This window comes from Lithobates pipiens, unplaced genomic scaffold, assembly GCF_037356315.1.
Source record: "Lithobates pipiens isolate NorthernLeopardFrog02 unplaced genomic scaffold, aLitPip1_a1.2 Scaffold_30, whole genome shotgun sequence".
NCBI lineage: Eukaryota > Metazoa > Chordata > Amphibia > Anura > Ranidae > Lithobates > Lithobates pipiens.
Genome location: NW_027507791.1, coordinates 175658819 through 175681274, shown reverse-complemented (window position 1 = coordinate 175681274; position 22456 = coordinate 175658819). Strand labels below are relative to the sequence as shown.

The window sequence follows — 22456 nt, the reverse complement described above, 5'->3', positions numbered from 1 at the left end:
CAGTTCTGGGAGCGAGTACAAAGAAGGGCAACAAAGCTAATTAAGGGTCTAGAGCAGGGACTCAAACTGGCGACCCTCCAGCTGTTGCAAAACTACATGTCCCATCATGCCTCTGCCTATAGGAGTCATGCTTGCAACTGTCAGCTTTGCAATGCCTCATGGGACTTGTAGTTTTGCAACAGCTGGAGGGCCACCAGTTTGAGACCCCTGGTCCAGAGGATATTAGTTATTGGCAAAGGTTGCGAGCACTGAACTTATTCTGTCTGGAGAAAAGACACTTGAGAGGGGATATGATTTCAATATACAAATACCGTACTGGTGACCCACAATAGGGATAAAACTTTTTCACAGAAGGGAGTTTAATAAAACTTGTGGCCACTCAATAAAATTAGAAGAAAAGAGGTTAAACCTTAAACTACGTAGAGAGTTCTTTACTGTAAGAGCGGCAAGGTTGTGGAATTCCCTTCCACAGGCAGTGGTCTCAGCTGGGAGCATCAATAGTTTCAAGAAACTATTAGTACCTGAAAACGACCACAACATACAGGGATATACAATGTAATACTGACATATAATCACACACATAGGTTGGACTTGATGGACTTGTGTCTTTTTTCAACCTCATCTACTATGTAACTATGTAATGAGGGGCATAACAATAAAGGGGCGGAGGATCCTGAGTAGATCTACGTAAAGGCAGAATGCAGTCTTTCCTGTTTTAAAGTAAAAGCAATATAGGTCACATTACAATGCTTGTGCCACACCTAACATTCTCCTTGCTTCCTTGCGTTATGAGTTTCCTGAATGTCTTATGATAAATCAGTCTGGAAGGTAAGGCTAAAAGTTACTTTATATATTTGATAGACTTATTTATAAAAAGGGGGGACAAGAGTAAGCTATACGGTTTGGGACTGCTGATCTTCTATCTGTTTTCTTGCTTGTATAAAGTAGGTTTGCTGTCCTCTAAAGAATGTTAGTGTGTGTAATATTCAATGCTTGGTAGTTTATGTGCTGGAAACATTTAAAAAGCCAAATGTGTAGCCACAGATAAGAACAAAGTTGACTCCTCTGAGTCTTAAAGCCAGACTGAACTTTTTGTGGAAATCAGTACATTTGTACTGATTTGGAAATCATGACATTTATCAAAACAAACCATGTGCAGTATCTTGCAGCCATTTTTCCTTACAAAGCAGCCACAGCCTAAGTAAAGTATGTCCCCTGCCAGTTTGCCGAAGTAAAGGACCCTCCTACTCAATGTGTAAGCAGTGTTTTTTTTCAAAAGGGGTCTGACACTGCCCTTGCTGGACCACAGCTAAAGTCATAGAGCTTTGCTGATTGCAGAGCTATAGGTCTGACACGTCCGCCATATTTTAGCACTGGTGAATCGCATCATTTAACATTTTTAGTTTATGGTTCAAATAGTTTGAACATTTTAACTACTTAAATACAGGAAACTTACACCCCCTTCCTGTCCAGGCCAATTTTCAGCTTTCAGCGCTGTCGCTGTTTAATTTACAATTGCGCAGTTATGCTACACTTTTTTGTTCCCACAAATAGAGCTTTCTTTTGGTGGTATTTGATCACCTCTGCATTTTTTTTTTGCTTAAACAAATAAAAAAAGACATAAAATGTAAGAAAAAATAGTTGTTATTTTAGTTCTGTTATAAAATGTTGTTTTCTCCTTCACTGATGGGCACTGATAAGGCGACACCAATGAGGTGGCACTGAGGGTCACTGACAATGGGAACTGGTAGGTGGCACTGATGGGTGGAACTGATATGCAGCACTGATGGGCATTGATAGGCGGCACTGATGGGCACTCATGAGTGACACTGGTGGGCACTGATAGGTGACACAGATGGGCACTGAAAGGCTGCACTAATGGGTACTTATGGGTGGCACTGATAGGCACTTATGGGCACTGATAGGCAGCACTGCTGGGCACTGATATGTGGCACTGATAGGCACTGATATGCGACACTGATAGATAGGCATCACTGATGGCGCTTGCAGGCATTGGGGATGGGCACAGATTGGCTTCCCTGGTGGTCTAAGGTGGCATACCTGGTGGTCCAGTGTGGTGTCAATCCCTGATGGTCCTGGCGGCATTCTGGTAGCCCTGGGTGAGCACCTGAGGGGGGCTGCACTGATAAAAAATCAGCACAGACTCCCCCTGTCTGTAGAGCAGCCGATTGGCTCTCCTCTAGTAGCGTCTGCCAGACGCCAGTGAGGAAAAGGCGATCAACGGCTCTTCCTGTTTTCATCGTGATCAGCATGGCTGATCACGTGATAAAGAGCCACCGTCAGAGGCTCTTTACTGAGATCGGTGTATCGGTGTGTCAGACTGACACACCGCACCACCGATCGCAGCAATGCGCGCCCCCACAGGCACGTGAGAGCAGTCGTTCTGGAGGGCTGTCATATGACGTCCACCCAGATCAAGAGCCGCCACGCCCAGCCGTCATTTGACGGTGGGCTGCCTGCAAGTGGTTAAAGAGACAGTACACAATCCTTGTTGAAAACTAACAAATAAAAACCAAAAATCAGGAGGAAAAAAGATTTATTTTAATCACAGTATACATGATTATGATCATGCAGAAAACATACAAATGAATAAAGCCACAAAATAAGTAGAGAATTTCAAATTGAAACATTTCTATGGCCTGAATGTTTTTCAGGAATGTTTTTTGGTGCATTGTGCTGTTGTTTTAGGGATTTTACACTATCAATAAAAAGGGCAAAAATAATAATGGTATCACCGTTTCTGAAATGTTTAAGTTGATTTTTAGACTACACCTAAAACAAGTGAACATAATGTGATAAAAAATACCCCTAAAAGTATATGACATTTCTTTCTTTGTCTTTTGGATTTTATTTTTTAATTTGTTGATGTATTTTGTTGTTATTTGTGGCATTTTACACAATAGGTAATAAATAAGCAAAGATGTTTAAACTTTTCACACTGATTGAAAAACCTCAAAGCCTATGTTGGTAGCAGCATAGGGTCTCTCACACAACCTTAGCTCTAAAGACCCCTGAAGTTGGTGCCCCCCCCCCCCCCCCATATTGACCCACCCACCATGTTTCCTGGGCTCTGCTGTCCCAATTGCAGGTCAATGACTGCCATGGCAGGTTTACCGGATTGGGGGGGGGGGGGGGTAGACCAGCTAATGTGCATTCACTGAATTCATAACTACTAACACACTAACACTACTAACACACTAGCACCTGTATTCTGGGGTTTAGCCACTAGATGGCCGCCTCAGCGGGTTAGGATATCTTGCATGAATTTAGCAATTTAAATCAGCTATAATAACATGCGATCCGAGGAAAGTATGTTTCAATCCCAATTATTTTTACTTGTATTTTTATTTTTTTATTTATTGGTTATTTATATATATTCTCTGATCATATTTTTTTTCTGATCCCCTTTTTGTCTACTCTCTCCTGCCCCTGTGTAGCCCTTGGTTACACAATTAGGGTATATGGATTTAAAATGCCGTCTGGCCTCCCACCCGAGTGGCCAATTGACAAACACCTTTGTATTAATGGCCCTGTAGGATGGAATACCTATGGGAGGTGGAGCTGCAAAATAGAGTGGCCTATCGAAGCCTGTAGGCGGGTCTGTCCTATGATTCTTAAAGTGTGGCTGTGTGGGTGCGTGTTATCGTCACTGAGGACGTCTTATGACGAAACGCGTATGACGCAATCACGCACGCCACTTCCGCATTGTCACGTGTATTAGGTGGAACGCAGGACGGAACGCACGCTAGGTACGGCTGCCTACGTGCTTGCTCCCGTGCTGAGGTTGGGTATTGTGAGCCTCCACACAGGTGGCAGGTCTACACCCCCGTGTGAGGACCGACGGCGGAGCTGTCTCCATCCCCCCAGCCTTTAGCCTCTTTGGACGGAGTGGACTGTTAACCTGGGGACGGGTCAGATGCACTGAACCCCCCTGTCCATCTAACCCTGCTGTTTATTATATATAACATTTTTTACTATCAGCGCCTTAGTGAGCATCTTACCAGGGCTCGTCATAGGGCTTATGGTACTGGAGAGGTGCATATACTTATAGCCACCTTATACTCTGTGTACATTATGAGTCTTTTATACATATAGACTTTTATTTGACATTTTGTATTCTTCATGCATTTTTGATTTTTATTTTTACTTTTCAAATTCAGTATATATATTTTTGGTTTTTTAATATATATATTTCTGTACTCCTTGGAACCGATACCTACCCTCTGTGTCAAACTGGGGTGTTACATCATATACCACCCAAGGGTCTTTTGTGTGGTATTTTTTGTGTATCCCCTGAAACATTTTTTTTGTAGTTTAGCTTATTTTATATACATATCTTTTGTTATTATATTTTTTATTTTTTGCAAAACACATCCCTGTCTGGATACTGATGTGTGAATAAAAGTTTATGCTTTTTTAAAACTACACACTCTTGTTGGAATTACTACACTATGGAATCCTCCCCCCTTCTTTTTCCTTGAGGAAACTCTGAATATCAATATCAGCTTTACCTGCTCATCAGGAATTGAGTGGACTACAATCTCTGCAAAAATCTTCCATCAGCGCATCTACGTCTGCTGTGTGATATCTACTGGCCTGACTGCCCTGTGTGGGCTCATAGTTCCGGTGAGTGGGGAGCTAAGGGGGTGAGCACGGAAGTCACCTGAAAATTTGTTCCTGGGCACCAGTCACTTTTCACCTACTGTACTCTTTTTGCTTTGAAGAATTTGTGGACTAATTAATTATTAATTTTTATTAGTAATATTTTTAATCACTTTCTGGACTGCACTGTATAGACTTAATAGATTATTGTTTACCTGGGGTTACATATATTAACTTTGAGATTTATATGAATTTTTTATGAATTTTTTTGTGTACTATTTATCACATTGATTTATTTAATATCTATTTATTTATGTAATATTTCCTAATCTATGGATATACACCCCTGGTACTATCACATATTTATTTGAGGGTATATTACACTGTATGGTCACCGCATTTTTATTTTTATTTTTATTTTTAGCTCCAATTAACTTCACTGTGTTAACTTTACAACACACCTATTAATATAGCGGCCTATTAATATACTATTATTTATCACGCATTTATCACTTCTGCACGGTATGCATATTATCATATGTTACTTACCATATTATTAATTCCCGCTGCTCACGTAGTTGTCTAGATTTGTGTATATTTAGTCAAGCTTGGTCTAATTACAGCCATCTTTTGTGGTACCCCATTGGCTGATTTTAGGGATGGGTGTACAATACTGTTGGTAGTGGTTATTCCCTTAATTTTGCATATTAGTAGGGTCTGCTTGAGGGTTGTTCTATATGCACTTCCCCTTCCTTTCTCCTCCTTTGTAACTCATATATACACTCCTTTGGATAGGATCTGATACCTATATGACACCTATTGTGGTTCTGTGATAGGCTAATGGTGGAGGTGTACCTTTACTTTATGTACACACCCCATTGGAGTAAATTTACAGTGGCGCCGAACCCCTTTTATAAATAAAGACCTCCTTTGATAACTACTAACAAGCTTGTGTTCAACAGTAAAGTCTTTTATTGATCATGTTCCATGCAACACGCCTATTCAGTTAAAAAAGACTGAGGATAGTGGCTTCCATGATCATGTCACCTGCTTTGCAACTGTAAATACACATAATATCACTTTACATTGAATAGAAGTAATAGCTTAAAGCAGTGTTAAGCCGAAAATTGTAGCTTACCAATTCTTAGATGTGATGGCTTCATTCTTTTTTAGACTTTATTCTCTACTATTTTAATCTGGTGATCTGGCCAGCAAGTCAAGCACCTAAGGGTTATCAATATAAAAGGAGTGGTAGACAACACAGAGTTGGTGTAGAAAATCAGTAGTAACATGTACAGTTTAGCACTAGCATGTACAGTTTAGTACTAACATGCACAGTTTACTAAACCAGATGCCAATTTATTAGAAGACCATTATGTGATACCGCATTTGTCTGTCCCGAATGACCAGCAGTTGTCAAATTTAATGCAGCTACTCAGCGAGTTGATCGCTAATGCCGCCTACATACGACCGGACTTGTCTGACGGTCTTCCTGACTGACTTTTGGCGGAGGTCCGATGGTCTTTAGAACGAGCGGACTTGCGCACACACACAAACGGACTTTCCAGCAGACTAGGTCTGACGGCCTTTCAAAATGAACGGACTTGCCAACACATGGACTAAAGTCTGTTCATTTTGAACGTGACTCCAGGTACGATGGGACTAGAAAGGGAAGTCAATCTCGCAGCTTTCATCGGTGAGATTGACACCTTGTGAGCCCCATCGCCTGGTATGGATTTTAAGGGGAACCCCCCTACGGCGAAAAAACGGCATGGGAGTCCCTCCAAAGTCCATACCAGACCCTTATCCGAGCATGCAGTCCGGCTGGTCAGGAAAGGGGGTGGGGATGAGTGAGCGCCCCCCCTCCTGAACTGTACCAGGCCACATGCCCTCAACATGGGGGGTGGGAGCCCTGCAGCTCCCCACCCCAAAGCACCTTGTCCCCATGTTGCTGAGGACAAGGGCCTCTTCCCCACAACCCTGGCCGTTGGTTGTCAGGGTCTGCGGGCGGGGGGGTTATCAGATTCCGGGAGGCCCCTTTAATAAGGGGGCCCCCAGATCCTGGTCCAGCACCCTATGTGAATAAGTATGGGGTACATCGTACCCCTACCCATTCACCTGGGGGAAAAAGTGTCAATAAAAAAACACACTACACAGGTTTTTGAAGTAGTTTATTAGGCAGCTCTGGGGGTCTTCTTCCGGTTCTTCTGCCAGGCTCCTCTGCTATCTTCTGCTCTTTTGCCGCTCTTTTGCTAGCGGTGACCCGGCTTTCTCCTTCGTTGCCGCAACCGTCGCCATCTTCTTCTTCTTCCTTCTTCTGTTCTTCCGATGTTGACATGACGCTCTATCCCATTATAATGCCGTGGGCACGGTGCGAGACAACTTATATAGGCATAAGGGGCAGGGTTCACTGGGTGAAGTCACCCAGTGACCCCACCCAATATGATGTCACAGTCCCAGGGCATGCTGGGACTGTCATGTCGTAAGGGGTGCGGTCACCTGGTGACATCACCAAGTGGCCCCGCCCCTTATGCCTATATAAGGCATAAAGGGAGATCCTTAAAGGCTTGTTTCAAATGTGCCAGGTGTCGGCATAATTCCTCCATGGGGGAGGTTCCTTGCTCGGGCTCAGACATGGGTGTCTGATGCTATCAGATTCTCATGTACCTGACTGATGAGCCAGTGCAGAGGATGGTCTCCCTTATGTATCTGACTTGCAGCCCCTAGTAGAGCAGACAGGAGGCACGGGAGTACAGAGTGGTATGAGAGCCTGGCGGGCTAGTTTCTGGAAAGGTGGCTCTGAGGTCCCAGACACTGTAGAGGTGACCACCAACTGGACAGCAGACAGGCTGGAAGCAGGAGCACCTGATATCCACACCCAGAAGTTGGATCAAATGGCCCATACACAGTTCAGGGGTTAGTGGATTCCAGAGGAAGCAGGCAGGCTGGTGAATGCACAGAGAGGTGATGCTGGAGCAGGAGCAGGGCAAACAGGTCAGGTCAAAGGCTGGGACAACAGGGGGGCAGCGAGGTATCAGAGGAGCAGGCAGGTTCAAAGTCAGAGGCAGGCCGAGATCAGGTGCAGGTGGAGAGCAGGGACAAGGTGAACCCGGGTCATTCAGGAGATCAAACAAACAAAGGCAGATAAACAGGAGCAGGGGTCACAGGGAGCTGCAGATCAGACAACACCAATCTTGTGTGCATCTCCAGTCTAAGTAGGTTGTTTGGCACCAAGTGCCGCACGCGCACCAGCTAGCGCCAGAGCAGACAACGCTGTGTCTTCTACCAGGACTTTCCTGACAACTTGTGGATTTTGGTCAGAAGAACTACTCATTCTGAGCAAATATCTAAACCTGCTGCCCAGAGACAGACCATATTAGCATGGCAGATGGAAGTTTGTCCCAGATTTCCTCTTCTTTCCCACAACAGTTGTTTAGCCCTTCTGTGTTTGGCGTGGTTTGACAACTACACTTTTCTCAGTCACTAGGCTTGGGTTAAAAGGGAAAAAGAGGGGGCTAAGTTTCTATGGTGAAGGTGGCCCCTGGGCCTCTAAACACCTGCCAGGTTAAAGGCTATTACCTAGGTCACCCTGTATAACGGGGGAAGAGTAGGTATTGTGCCAGTTATAGTTACGATGGGACTATGTTCAGGCTAGTAGCCAATAGCTTTGGTCTAGGAATTGATCTGAGCATGCAAGGCACTTTGTCCGATCGAAATTCTCTACACACAATCGGACAAAGTCTGATCGGATCATGTTGTCGGAAAATTTTATAGCCTAGCTGGAGAGCTTAGTCCGTCGGATACTCAGACGGAAACAGTCCGATGGAGCCCACACACAGTCGGATTATCCGACAACACGGTCCTATCGGACATTGTCCATCGGAATATTCGACCGTGTGTACAAGGGCTAAAAGGGCGGCCTATTCAACCTTTGAATCCTAATGAGAGATCAGAAAAAATAAGGATAGTGTGAGGTCCTTTAAATAGTAACAGCAATGTCCGAGTAGCAGGCCTGATAGTCTTCACCGGCAGTTGGCGCTCATTAGATTATATCCAATAAGGCACAGTGATGGATTAACCAACTGAATGACTTAAATAGGCTAATGGTACTCCTTGAAATGGCTGTAGGTAAAGGTGTCTATCTATAGTGTTTAAATAGAAGTGCAGTAAAGTGCTTCCAAGATAAAGGTGTCTGTACACAGTGTTACAATAAAGTAATCAGGGAAATATTGCATAAGGTGGCCAATTGCCCTCTCACCAATCACTGGACCAAACTAGATGCCTTGTAGACAGTGACCAGGAAAGAAACATTTGCTAATGAAGCCCCCAGCAATAACCCACAGGTGTGGAGTGTGAACGAACCTGGTGTCGAGCTGCTGAGTTGATACCATGTAGATGTCTGATGAACAGCAAGCAGAGTTGGGCTGTACAAGGCCAGGCTGGAATCACTTGAACATCGCATCGTAGGCCACAACCTCTCTCTCCCTGTCATAGAGAGGTGTGCATTACGCAGGACCCAAGAAGAAGAGAGCGTTGAGCGGATCTTCTGGCTCCTTTATATTCTCTCCCAGAAGTCCCCTTGAATGGTAGGATGATCCCTGGGATGTGTAGTCCCGGTGTATGAGTATGCAATGGTCAGAAAGACTACTAGTCCCTCAATCCATTTGGTTGGGCTTGCAGATATGATGACAGCCACTGGCGCCCAGCATTAAAGGTATAGAACTATAGATGAGGAATAATGGGGAAGCACACAATATTAACATGATAGTCCACCATCGCTACACAACATATCAAATACATCGTAGAAGTTAAGAGTACTGTATATTGTACAAATTAGTGAATGCTGTCCAGGAGTCAGAAATATGTAAGATGCATATGCAATGCAGTGGTTACTAATATTATGCTCCTTATTAATGGTGAGTAGGATAAAATATGCCCCAAAGTTGGTCTTAGTGTGAGGAAGTGAAGTGACAGTCCCTCCACCACCATCCTAAAATGGTTGGTCTCTCTTTAACCACTTCAATACCAGGCACTTAGATACCTTCCCACCCAAGCCAATATATTCAGCTTTCAGCGCTATCGCAATTTGAATGACAATCGCGCGGTCATACAATGTACCCAAACAAATTTTTGATCTTTTTATTCCCACAAATAGAGCTTTCTTTTGATGATATTTGATCACCTCTGAGATTTTTATTTTTTGCGCAACAAATAAAAAAAAACTAAAATTTTGAAAAAAAAAAGTTTTTCTTTGTTTCTGTAAATTTTTTGTAAATAAGTATGTTTTCTTCTTCAATGACAGGCACTAATATGGTTGCACTGACAGGCACTGATAAGGCGGCACTGATAGGCACTGATTAGGTGGCACCAATGAGGTGGCACTGATGGGCACTGATGGGCAGCACTGATGGGCACTGATAGGTGGCACTGGTATGCGGCACTGATGGGCACTCATAGGTGGCACTGATGGGCACTCATAGTCGGCACTGATGAGTACTTATGAGTGGCACTGGTGGGTACTTATGGGTGTCACTGATAGGTGGCACAGATGGACATGGATCGGCACTGGTGGGCACTGATAGGTGGCACTGATGGATGGCACTGATGACACTGATGGGTGGCATTGCTAGGCATTAGTCATTGTATCTGTTACTTTATGGTGCCAGTCAGTGCCCATTTGTGGGCACTGATTGCACAGATTGGGCACATGTGGATGGCCATGGGGTACGTACCTGGCCATCCACATGTTGCCCGCTTCCCTGGTTGTCCTAACAGCCTCCCCGGTGGTCCAGTGGGGGTATACGAGGGGGGGCTGTGCTGATAAACAATCAGTGAAACCCCCCCCCCCCCGTCAGGAGAGCCACCGATCGGCTCTCCTCTACTCGCATCTGTCAGACGCGAGTGAGGAAAAGCCGATCAACGGCTCTTCTTGTTTACATCATGATCAGCCATGATTGGACACGGCTGATCATGTGTTAAAGAGTCTCCGTCGGAGACTTTTTACCGAGATCAGTGTAGCAGTGTGTCAAACTGACACAAACTGACACACCGCTCCACCAATCGCCGGGACGCGTGCCCCCATGGGCGTGTGCGGTGGCTGTTATCCTGAAGGACATCATATGACGCCTAGTCAGGATAATTGAACCACCACCCAGCAGTCATTCTGCTATAGGCCAGGCGGGAAGTGGTTAACTCCACACACGCGCGCGCGCGCATGTCAGCCTTCTTCCTGTCACAGGCTCTTTCTCTTCCTTCCTCTTTTTAGCATTTCTCTGCCACCAGACCAGGACCTAGCTCTGCCAAACATAAGCAAGCATAACAATGTGCTGAATTGAATAGAAGTTCTGGACAATAGGGAAAGACCAGAGTGAGAAGGTAGCTAATCAGCTGGACTGAGGAAGTAGGATTTGCATATGAATGAGCCGTGGGCACAATGTAATAATGTAGGGTTGCTGTGTAGAGGGGGTGACAAGTGTACATCTTTACAGTCAGAGGTGTAGTTTGAAGCTTGAGGGCCCCGATGAAAAAGTTGACCTGCCCCCCCCCCCCCCCCCCCACTACCACTCTCCACTTCCGCCGCATGTGCAGATACACCCACAGCAAGATACTCAAAGTGGCTTTAGAGTTTAGAGTTCCAAGAGTTCCTCCTTACATTAGAGTACAGGGTTCTCTCCTGGAGAACCAGAGGACAGGGATCACCCCTGGAGAACCTGAGGACAGGGATCACCCCTGGAGAATCAGAGGAGAGGGATCACCCCTGGAGAATCAGAGGACAGAGACCCCTGGCAGGTCATTTGGCAGAGCTCCTTTCCCATTATAGCACTTTGAACAGCCCCCCACACACACACAATACACAAAGCTGAAATCACATTCCTTTACACACAGTCTATCAGCATTCACAGGATGTAATCTGGCTTTTATGTTGCCGTTCTGACCTGTGAAATCCCCTGGTCGGAAACAGCAGTGTAGTTGCTGTAGGCAGATACACCCTATGCAGATCATGGCTGACTGGCTGTGTTGTAAAGGAATGTGATTTCAGCCCTGTGGAGAAGGACCAATATAGATTGCTGTACTGGGAAAGAAGCTCAGCAGCGGGGTATAGCATTCAGGGTGGAGGGGGTGGTCAGGGGGCTTGGGGGCAGCACAACTTAGATCTGGGGGGAAGTGAAATCTGGAGCCTGCAGCCCCTCAGGGGCCATTAAGGGATTTGTTTTAGCAATTTCTGAAGGTTTCTATGTCAGTGGTGGCAGGTGTTGGGGGAAGGTCACCTCCCAGAGGTGCGTGGCTTTTCCCCAGTTGTCAGGAAAGTGGGGTAAGCTAACATCCCCAGGTGGGGGGGGGGGGGGTACAGAGAATCTCAGCTAGTGACTAGAAGACACTGAGTGGTGTCTTACCTCACCAGTGACATCAGTCCCATCGTGGCTACAGGATGGCACTCTCCTCCTCATAAGTCGGTTACCATTCCATGTTACCAGCACACAGCACAGACACTTCACCATCCTGGGCTGTTCTCACCCCGTTATCCTCTCCATTCAGGAAATGGCTCACAGCTTCTCCCCAGCCAATGAGAACAGAGGGATGTGGACTGTGGAAGGCAAAGCAGAAGCCCAGTACTGGAGCGTGTTTGTGGGGCCCTAGGGCATTTCGGAGCTGGACTTTGTGGAGGATATGATAATATGACAGGGAGGCTGCAGGGGCCCCTTGGAGCTAGGAGCGGGGCTGCGATTGTGACCCCTGTAACCCCTTATGCCACGCCCATGTTTACAGTGTCTTTTCTGTCATAAAGCCTACCTAGCAGTGTTTTTATTTTTTTATTATTTAATTCTTTCCCCATAATATTATTAAAGAAAAAGTAATGAATGGTCCTATATTTATCCTAATAATGGTGTTGATGGTGTTTCTAGGTGTGCAGAGTGAAGGCTAACAACATGATGGAGCCTCGGAAAAATTCTGACAACTGTGCAGGAGACACCATTGCTGGTAATCAAAGATCAATCACTGTTTATTAATTTATGAATAAATATAAATAATTATATAAAGTCAAAATGACTGAATGAATGAACAGATGCATGAATGAACAAACAAACTATAAAATATTGCTGATTTGTCAAATTTGAAAAAATAGAAAATTGATTTTTTTTTTTTTTTGTTTTACATTTTTTAGATAAACTAGCTAAAGTATGCCATTCCAAAATCGGCAAGGTTGCTGTTCTGACATAGATCAGTGAGCTTGGATTCTAAATTAAAATCAGCATCCTCTATAAAACAAATGGTACATATACAGTGCCTTGCGAAAGTATTCGGCCCCCTTGAACTTTTCAACCTTTTGCCACATTTCAGGCTTCAAACACAAAGATATAAAATTTTTATTTTTTGTGAAGAATCACCAACAAGTGGGACACAATTGTGAAGTGGAACGAAATCTATTGGATTTTTGAAACTTTTTTAACGAATAAAAAAATGAAAAGTGGGGCGTGCAAAATTATTCGGCCCCCTTGCGTTAATACTTTGTAGAGCCACCTTTTGCTGCGATTACAGCTGCAAGTCGCTTGGGGTATGTCTCTATCAGTTTTGCACACCGAGAGACTGAAATTCTTGCCCATTCCTCCTTGCAAAACAGCTCGAGCTCAGTGAGGTTGGATGGAGAGCGTTTGTGAACAGCAGTTTTCAGCTCTTTCCACAGATTCTCGATTGGATTCAGGTCTGGACTTTGACTTGGCCATTCTAACACCTGGATACGTTTATTTGTGAACCATTCCTTTGTAGATTTTGCTGTATGTTTGGGATCATTGTCTTGTTGGAAGATAAATCTCCGTCCCAGTTTCAGGTCTTTTGCAGACTACAAAAGGTTTTCATCCAGAATGGTCCTGTTTTTGGCTGCATCCATCTTCCCCTCAATTTTAACCATCTTCCCTGTCCCTGCTGAAGAAAAGCAGGCCCAAACCGTGATGCTGCCACCACCATGTTTGACAGTGGGGATGGTGTGTTGAGGGTGATGAGCTGTGTTGCTTTTACGCCAAACATATCATTTTGCATTGTGGGAAAAAAGTTAAATTTTGGTTTCATCTGACCAGAGCACCTTCTTCCACATGTTTGGTGTGTCTCCCAGGTGGCTTGTGGCAAACTTTAGACAAGACTTTTTATGGATATCTTTGAGAAATGGCTTTCTTCTTGCCATTCTTCCATAAAGGCCAGATTTGTGCAGTGTACGACTGATTGTTGTCCTATGGACAGACTCTCCCACCTCAGCTGTAGTTCTCTGCAGTTCATCCAGAGTGATCATGGGCCTCTTGGCTGCATCTCTGATCAGTCTTCTCCTTGTCTGAGCTGAAAGTTTAGAGGGACGGCCAGGTCTTGGTAGATTTGCAGTGGTCTGATACTCCTTCCATTTCCAAATGATCGCTTGCACAGTGCTCCTTGGGATGTTTAAAGCTTGGGAAATCTTTTTGTATCCAAATCCGGCTTTAAACTTCTCCACAACAGTATTACGGACCTGCCTGGTGTGTTCCTTGGTCTTCATGATGCTCTCTGCGCTTTCAACAGAACCCTGAGACTATCACAGAGCAGGTGCATTTATACAGAGACTTGATTACACACAGGTGGATTCTATTTATCACCATCAGTCATTTAGGACAACATTGGATCATTCAGAGATCCTCGCTAAACTTCTGGAGTGAGTTTGCTGCACTGAAAGTAAAGGGGCCGAATAATTTTGCACGCACCACTTTTCAGTTTTTTATTTGCTAAAAAAGTTTAAAATATCCAATAGATTTCGTTCCACTTCACAATTGTGTCACACTTGTTGGTGATTCTTCACAAAAAATAAAAATTTTATATCTTTATGTTTGAAGCCTGAAATGTGGCAAAAGGTTGAAAAGTTCAAGGGGGCCGAATACTTTCGCAAGGCACTGTAAACTAGTCAGCTGATCTGCATGGCTGACAAATAAATTCACAAGCCTTTATAGCAGGTCTGGAGATGAAGCTTTTCAGCAGGTATCACAGGATTCATTGCATCTTGTACCGGCATCTAGTAAGACACGCAATTTTGGCTTAGGTCTGTGATTGTATTCCAGTCTTATATTCAGAAAAAGGAGCCACTGTACTCAAGAGTTTGCTCCTGTGCCATACACTGAGACACTTATGGCTGCAGGGTCTCACTACTAGGGGACTAGAAGGACATTCCTAAGACCCCTTTCACACAGGGGCATTTTTCAAGCGTTTTTCAGGCGTTTTAGCGTTAAAAAAAGTGCCTGTAAAGCGCTTGAAAAAAGCTTCATCTGCAATCCCAATGTGAAAGCCCAAGTGCTTTAAGAGCCCTTTCACAATGTCAGTGCCCGAAAAATGCTTGTAAAGCGCTGCTTAAACTAGCAGCGCTTTACTAGCGTTTTTCGAGCGCTATTTGGGCGCTTTTAACCCCTGCTAGTGGCCAAATAAAGGCTTAAAAGCGCCCACAAAGCGCTGGGGCCAAAAGCACTTTTCTGGCGTTTTGGAGGTACTTTCCATTGATTTCAATGGGAAGGGGCGCTTTAGGAGTGGTGTATTCACAGGCTCCAAAAGCGCTGCAAAGAAGCTGCTTGCAGGACTTTTTTTGATGCCCTGCCAGCGCAGCGACTCAGTGTGAAAGCACTCGGGCTTTTACATTGGGTTTACAGTTGTGGCTTCTTTCAGGTGCTTTACAGGCACTTTTTTTTAACGCTAAAGCGCTTGAAAAACGCCTGAAAAATGCCCCAGTGTGAAAGGGGTCTCAGTGTGAAAGCACTCGGGCTTTCACATTGGGATTGCAGATGAGGCTTCCTTCAAGCGCTTTACAGATGCTTTTTTTAACGCTAAAGCGCCTGAAAAACGCCCTAGTGTGAAAGAGGTCTAATGCCGCGTACACACGACTGGACTTTTCGACATCTAAGGTCCGACGGAACGATTTTGGCAGACCATTCGATCGTGTGTGGGCTGCAGCGGACTTTTGATTTGCAAAAATCCGTCAGACTTTAGAAATGGAACATGTTTCAAATTTTTCCACCGGAACTCTGCCGGACCCAGTTCCTACCGAGAAATCCTCTCATGTGAATGCTAGTCTGACAGACAAAAACCGACGCGAGGGCAGCTATTGGCTACTGGCTATGAACTTCCTTATTCTAGTCCGGTCGTACGTTCAAATCCGTCGGACTTTGGTGTGATTGTGTGTGGCCAAGTCCGTTCATTCGGAAAGTCCGTCAGAATTCTGTCAGAACTCTGTCAGAACTCTGCCGAAAGTCCGTCGGACCTAGTCCCTCGAAAAGTCCGGTCATGTGTACGCGGCATTAGAGTCAGCTTAGATCTGCTTGTATATATTGTATAGCTCTATACCTGTGTATGCTACATTTATGGATGGCGGGACCTATACATTTATATTGGATGTGTGTTACTATCTGGACACTGTGGCTGCTTGGATATGTGGTGCTACTCTGTCACAAAGAGTAATTATTGTTGAGGTTATATTACCAGGTAGCACCCTTGTTTGAAGCGATATATGTAAAGAGACAGCACGAGCCATTACTGTACAGAAGCCATGTTTACTGCATGATCCATCAGGAACAGGAAACAACACACAGGAAGAAGTACAACAGAGATGAACCATAGAGTTGCATTTAAAAAACATATCATCCATAACATCTCCCCCTTTTAGTGTTAATAAATGAACATTGTGAAATTCAAAAGAAACACAGCAATAACACATTCTATAGGTTAAGTTTCATAGGTGGTTTTGAACATCTACCACTATGGGTGAAGACTGGCCCTTGTGCAAGGATTCCTTTAGACCTCTCTGAAGTTACTGGGCTCCTCTAATCACGTATTGGCATGCTCTGCGCTTGACAGCTGTCGGATATACAGTACTTGCTTGCTCAGAACTGTCAATTGGTATGAGGCATTGCCTCTGTACATGCCTCACTGTCAATGGGTGAGTATGTCCTTTTGATACTGGGTGAGTCTGATCTATTAACGAGATACTGAGATTCAGGCTGCTCTGCCACTCTCAAATCCACTTGATTGCAGCAAATGAGAGTTTCTTCAACGTCCATAAGATAGGAGCGTGGTGCAACCTTTTGCAGACAAGTACCTATTTTCCAATGGCCTGTTCGATCTCCAGGTAATGGTTTCATACGGATTCGTTCCCCTATATTCAATTCTGGCAAATCTCTGGCCGATGTGTCATATCTTGCCTTTGATACTTGTTTCTTAATCCTTAACTTTTCTGTAACACCTTGTATGACAGAGGGTTCAAGCAGCCTATTTGCTACTGGTAAGGAGGTTTTCAATCTCCTTGACATCAGTCTTTGTGCCGGACTACTATCCAATGTAAAATTGCCTTACATAGGTCTTTACCATCATTTTGTGCTTTCTTGCATACATTTTTGACAATCTTTACAGCTGATTCAGCTTTGCCATTAGCCTGTGGATGATGTGGTGAGGAAGTAACATGCTCAAACTCCGATTCAGTGGCAAATTTTCTGAATTGTAGGCTTGCAAACTGAGGGCCATTGTCGGAGATTAGGGATGAGCTTCGTGTTCGAGTCGAACGTACGTTCGACTCGAACATTGGCTGTTCGGGCGTTCGGCGAAATCCGAACTCTTGGTCCGTTCGCGTCAAAATTCGTATGGCGCGCGCGGACCACAATGCACTGCGATGGCGCAGTGCATTGCTGGCTCATGATTGGCCAAGCATGCACTGTGACCCCGCATGCTTGGCAAATCGCAGCGCCAGCAGCGAGGAGAGCCATGATTGGCCACAGGCATCCTGCCTGTGGCCAATCATAGCTCAGGCTGTGTAGTGCACGCCCCACACTATATAAGGCCGCCTTTGAGGCGGCCTCGTGTAGTGTGTTGGCATCTGAAGCAGTAGGTGTTCTGTGTACCTTCAACACAGTTACACACCAATCGTTTTTGGCTGATTTCCTATCTTGCTCTTGTGTAGTGGTTATTGTCTGTGCCCTGACCGCAGTATACACCACTACACTATATTCACCTCACCAATATAGCTAGCTAGTGATCTATCTTTAACCACTTAACAACCGCCCATTGCCGATTAACGGCTTCAGGGCGGCTGTTTAACTCTGAGAGGCCGTTAATTAATGGCCTCCCAGAATTCTGCTCTCGCACGCCCCCTGGGGCGCGCACTCGAGAGCATCCGTGACCGCCGGGTCCACAGGACCCGGCGCATCACGGATCACGGTAAACGGCCGCTCTTCGCGGCCGTTTACCACGTGATCGCTCCGTCAAATGACGGAGTGATCACTTGTAAACAAACCGGCGTCATGTTATGACGCCGGTTCCTCCCTCCCCTCTCTGTACCGATCGGTACAGCGGAGGGGAAAGAGATCGGTGTCAGCAGCGATGTGGGCTGCATCTGCAGTGCCCACATCGCTGCTCACTGAATTTAACCCCTCAATTCCCTGCCAATACTCTGCAATACCAGTGCATACTCTGCAGTACCCTGCCATTACTCTGCAGTACCCCCCATTACTCTGCAGTACCCTGCCTTTACTCTGCAGTAACCCCCATTACTCTGCAGTAACCCCCATTACTCTGCAGTACCCTGCCATTACTCTGCAGTACCCCCCAATACTCTGCAGTACCCGCCATTACTCTGCAGTACCCCGCCATTACTCTGCAGTGCAGTACCCTGCCATTACTCTGCAGTACCCCGCCATTACTCTGCAGTGCAGTACCCTGCCATTACTCTGCAGTACCCTGCCATTACTCTGCAGTACCCTGCCTTTACTCTGCAGTACCCTGCCATTACTCTGTAGTACTCCCCAATACTCTGCAGTACCCTGCTATTACTCTGTAGTACCCCGCCAATACTCTGCAATACCAGTGCATACTCTGCAGTACCCTGCCATTACTCTGCAGTACCCCCCATTACTCTGCAGTACCCTGCCTTTACTCTGCAGTACCCTGCCATTACTCTGTAGTACTCCCCAATACTCTGTAGTACCCTGCTATTACTCTGTAGTACCCCGCCAATACCCCGCCAATACTCTGCAATACCAGTGCATACTCTGCAGTACCCTGCCATTACTCTGCAGTACCCCCCATTACTCTGCAGTACCCTGCCTTTACTCTGCAGTACCCTGCCATTACTCTGTAGTACTCCCCAATACTCTGCAGTACCCTGCTATTACTCTGTAGTACCCCGCCAATACCCTGCCAATACTCTGCAATACCCTGCCATAAATTGCCATACCCAGCCATACTCGGAGATACCCAGCCATACTCGGTGATACCCTGAAATACCCAGCCATAGACGCCCCCCACCCCTCACTGCCCTCCGATGCTTCTACCAACTCGCCAGTACGATCAAAGCCAGAATCTTTTTTTTATTTTTTATTTCAGGCTTCCCAGCCTAGAGGTGAGATGTGGGGTCATATTGACCCCCAGATTTCACTGTAAAGAGGACCTGTCACCCCATATTCCTATTACAAGGGATGTTTACATTCCTTGTAATAGGAATAAAAGTGATCAAAAATATATTTTTGGGGAAAAAAAATGTCAAACTAAAATAAATAAAGTAAAATGAACAATAAAAAAAAAAAAAAAAAAAAATTAAAGCGCCCATGTCCCCATGTGCTCGCATGCAGAAGCGAACGCATGCATAAGCCCCGCCCACATATGAAAACGGTGTTCAAACCACACATGTGAGGTATCGCCGAGAACGTTAGAGCGAGAGCAATAATTCTAGTCCTAGACCTCCTCTGCAACTCAAAACATGTAACCAGTAAAAAAAAAAATTATGAAGAAAAAATTACGGAAACAGAAACAAAGAAAAATTCATTTTTTCGCAGAATTTCCGGTCGTTTTTCTTTTATAGCACAAAAAATAAAAAAACTGAGAGGTGATTAAATACCACCAAAAAAAAGCTCTATTTGTGTGAAAAAAAGGACAAACATTTCATATAGGTCCAGTGTTGCATGACTGAGTAATTGTCATTCAAAATGTGAGAGCACCAAAAGCTGAAAATTGGTCTGGTTATTAAGGGTGTTTAAGTGCCCAGTGGTCAAGTGGTTAATAATAGAGCTTGCAGTCAGTAGTGTTAGGAGATAGTGCGTGCTGTCTGCGTGCTCTGTACCCAGTACATACCGCTATAATATAGGGCAGGCCCCTACTTTCAAACATCCAACTTACAAACATCTCCTACTTGCAAACGCAAGGAGACAGCAGCAAGTGAGATAAAAAAAGACGGATGGCAAAACAAATTATACAGGGGTGATAACCCTTCCCTATGTTTTCCAAAAAGCTTAAAAATTGTTTTTTTGACTGGAGCTACACTTTAAAAATGTACCAGTTGAAAATTACAAATTACAGATTCTACTTAACACAACAAACCTACACAGTCCCTGTCTTGTTTGCACCGCCTGTATACTGCTGTTCTGAGTATATAGGGCCTGGGGGCCACACGCATTTCCTTTTTTTAATATGGGTACTGGGTTCCCCTTAATATGCGTACAAGACCCAAATAGGCTGGTAATGGGCAGGGAGGGCTACCCATGCCATTTTTCTGAATGATTTTCAACCATATTGCAGGAACCAGATAGAACATTAAAACAGCAAGCAGTTTTAAATGGTGTTATTTCCGTTAAATGTCATTTTGTGCAGGGACTGTTCTAAACACGGGAAACACGTGGCACTTCACAGGCTTACTACAGACACCCCCCAGGCACCATATTTAAAGTAATATTTCACTTTTTTTTTTTTCACTTTAATCGTCATTAAAATCAGTGCTCCCGCCAAAACGGCCATTTTTAAAACTTTTTTTTGCATTGACCCATTTCCCCTGAGGCAGGAGGCAGGTCCCCAAACCCTTTTTAGGACAGTATCTTGCATATTAGCCGTTAAAATTAGCACTTTCCATTTCGAACGTTCGAGTCCCATAGACTTCAATGGGGTTCTAACGTTCGTAATGAACGTGGGTGCCGTTCGCAAGTTCTGGTGCGAACCGAACCGGGGGGTGTTCGGCTCATCCCTATCGGAGATCACTGTATCTGGTTACCCATGATGTACAAACGGAGCCTTGCACCTCTTAATTGTAGCTTCAGTGGATAAGTCAGGAAGAAGGTCTATTTCTCAGAAGTCAGAATAATGATTAACTAATAGAAGGTATTCCTTGCCTGCGAAGTTGAATAAGTCCATACTGGTAATCTGCCATGGACGTGTAGGTATCTCATGTGACATCATGGTTTCTTTTTGTTGTAAATGGGCATATTCATTGCAGGTGGGACAATTACTGACAAAGTCTTTTATTTCACCCTGCATGTTGGGCCAGTAAAGAGTATCACAGGCTTGTTTGTAGCATGCTTCACCACCAATATGGCTGGAGTGTATGCATAATAACATCTCTGCTCTCAGCGACTTCGGCAGATGACCCTTGGACCTTTGTACAAGATACCGTTTTGTATGCTGAGCTCATGACAAGGTAGCCAGATACAGTGGTGTGAAAAAGTGTTTGCCCCTTCCTCATTTCCTGTTCCTTTGCATGTTTGTCACACTTAAGTGTTTCGGAACATCAAACCAATTTAAACAATAGTCAAGGACAACACAAGTAAACACAAAATGCAATTTGTAAATGAAGGTGTTTATTATTAAAGGTGAAAAAAAATCCAAACCATCATGGCCCTGTGTGAAAAAGTGATTGCCCCCCTTGTTAAAACATACTATAACTGTGGTTGTCCACACCTGAGTTCAATTTCTCTAGCCACACCCAGGCCTGATTATTGCCACACCTGTTCACAATCAAGGCATCACTTAAATAGGAGCTGCTTGACACAGTAAGGTCCACCAGAAGATCCTTAAAAGCTACACATCATGCCGAGACCCAAAGAAATTCAGGAACAATTGAGAAAGAAAGTAATTGAGATCTATCAGTCTGGAAAGGGTTATAAAGGGTTATAAAGCCATTTCCAAAGCTTTGGGAATCCAGCGAACCACAGTGAGAGCCATTATCCACAAATCGCGAAGACATGGAACAGTGGTGAACCTTCCCAGGAGTGGCCGGCCGCCCAAAATTACCCCAAGAGCGCAGTGACGACTCATCCAAGAGGTCACAAAAGACCCCACAACAACGTCCAAGGAACTGCAGGCCTCACTTGCCTCAGTTAAGGTCAGCGTTCATGCCTCCACCATCAGGAAAACACTGGGCAAAAATGGCCTGCATGGCAGAGTTCCAAGGAGAAAACCACTGCTGAGCAAAAAGAACATCAAAGCTCGTCTCAATTTCTCCACAAGACATCTTGATGATCCCCAAGACTTTTGGGACAACATTCTGTGGACCGATGAGACAAAAGTGGAACTCTTTGGAAGGTGTGTGTTCAAGTATATCTGGCGTAGAAGGAACACTGCATTTCATAAAAAGAACATTATACCAACAGTAAAATATGGTGGTGGTAGTGTGATGGTCTGGGGCTGTTTTGCTGCTTCAGGATCTGGAAGACTTGCCGTGATAAAAGGAACTATGAATTCTGCTGTCTACCAAGAGATCCTGAAGGAGAATGTCCGACCATCTGTTCGTGTACTCAAGCTGAAACGAACTTGGGTTCTGCAGCAGGACAATGATCCTAAACACACCAGCAAGTCGACCACCGAATGGCTGAAGAAAAACAAAATGAAGACTTTGGAGTGGCCTAGCCAAAGTCCTGACCTGAATCCTATTGAGATGTTGTGGTATGACCTTAAAAAGGCAGTTCATGCTCGAAAACCCTCTAATGTAACTGAATTAGGACAATTCTGCAAAGATGAGTGGGCCAAAATTCCTCCAGGACGCTGTAAAAGCCTCATTGCACGTTATCGCAAACGCTTGGTTGCA

General features: G+C 44.8%; 1 protein-coding gene across 5 annotated transcripts in view; it reads left to right on the top strand.

Annotated features, from left to right (window-relative positions):
- Positions 1–726: 726 nt before the first annotated feature.
- Positions 727–22456, top strand: part of LOC143943354 (NACHT, LRR and PYD domains-containing protein 3-like) — a 124369-nt gene continuing 102639 nt past the window's right edge. For 2 of the 5 annotated variants that reach the window (XM_077465076.1, XM_077465077.1), the window contains exons 1-2: positions 2869–4647; positions 12528–12603. In XM_077465076.1, coding sequence (XP_077321202.1) covers positions 12552–12603 — 52 coding nt within the window. In that variant the 5' untranslated portion in view covers positions 2869–4647; positions 12528–12551. Of the gene's footprint in view, positions 829–2868; positions 4648–12527; positions 12604–22456 lie in introns of those variants that run through there. The other 3 variants (XM_077465075.1, XM_077465078.1, XM_077465081.1) reach the window with 3 other exon arrangements.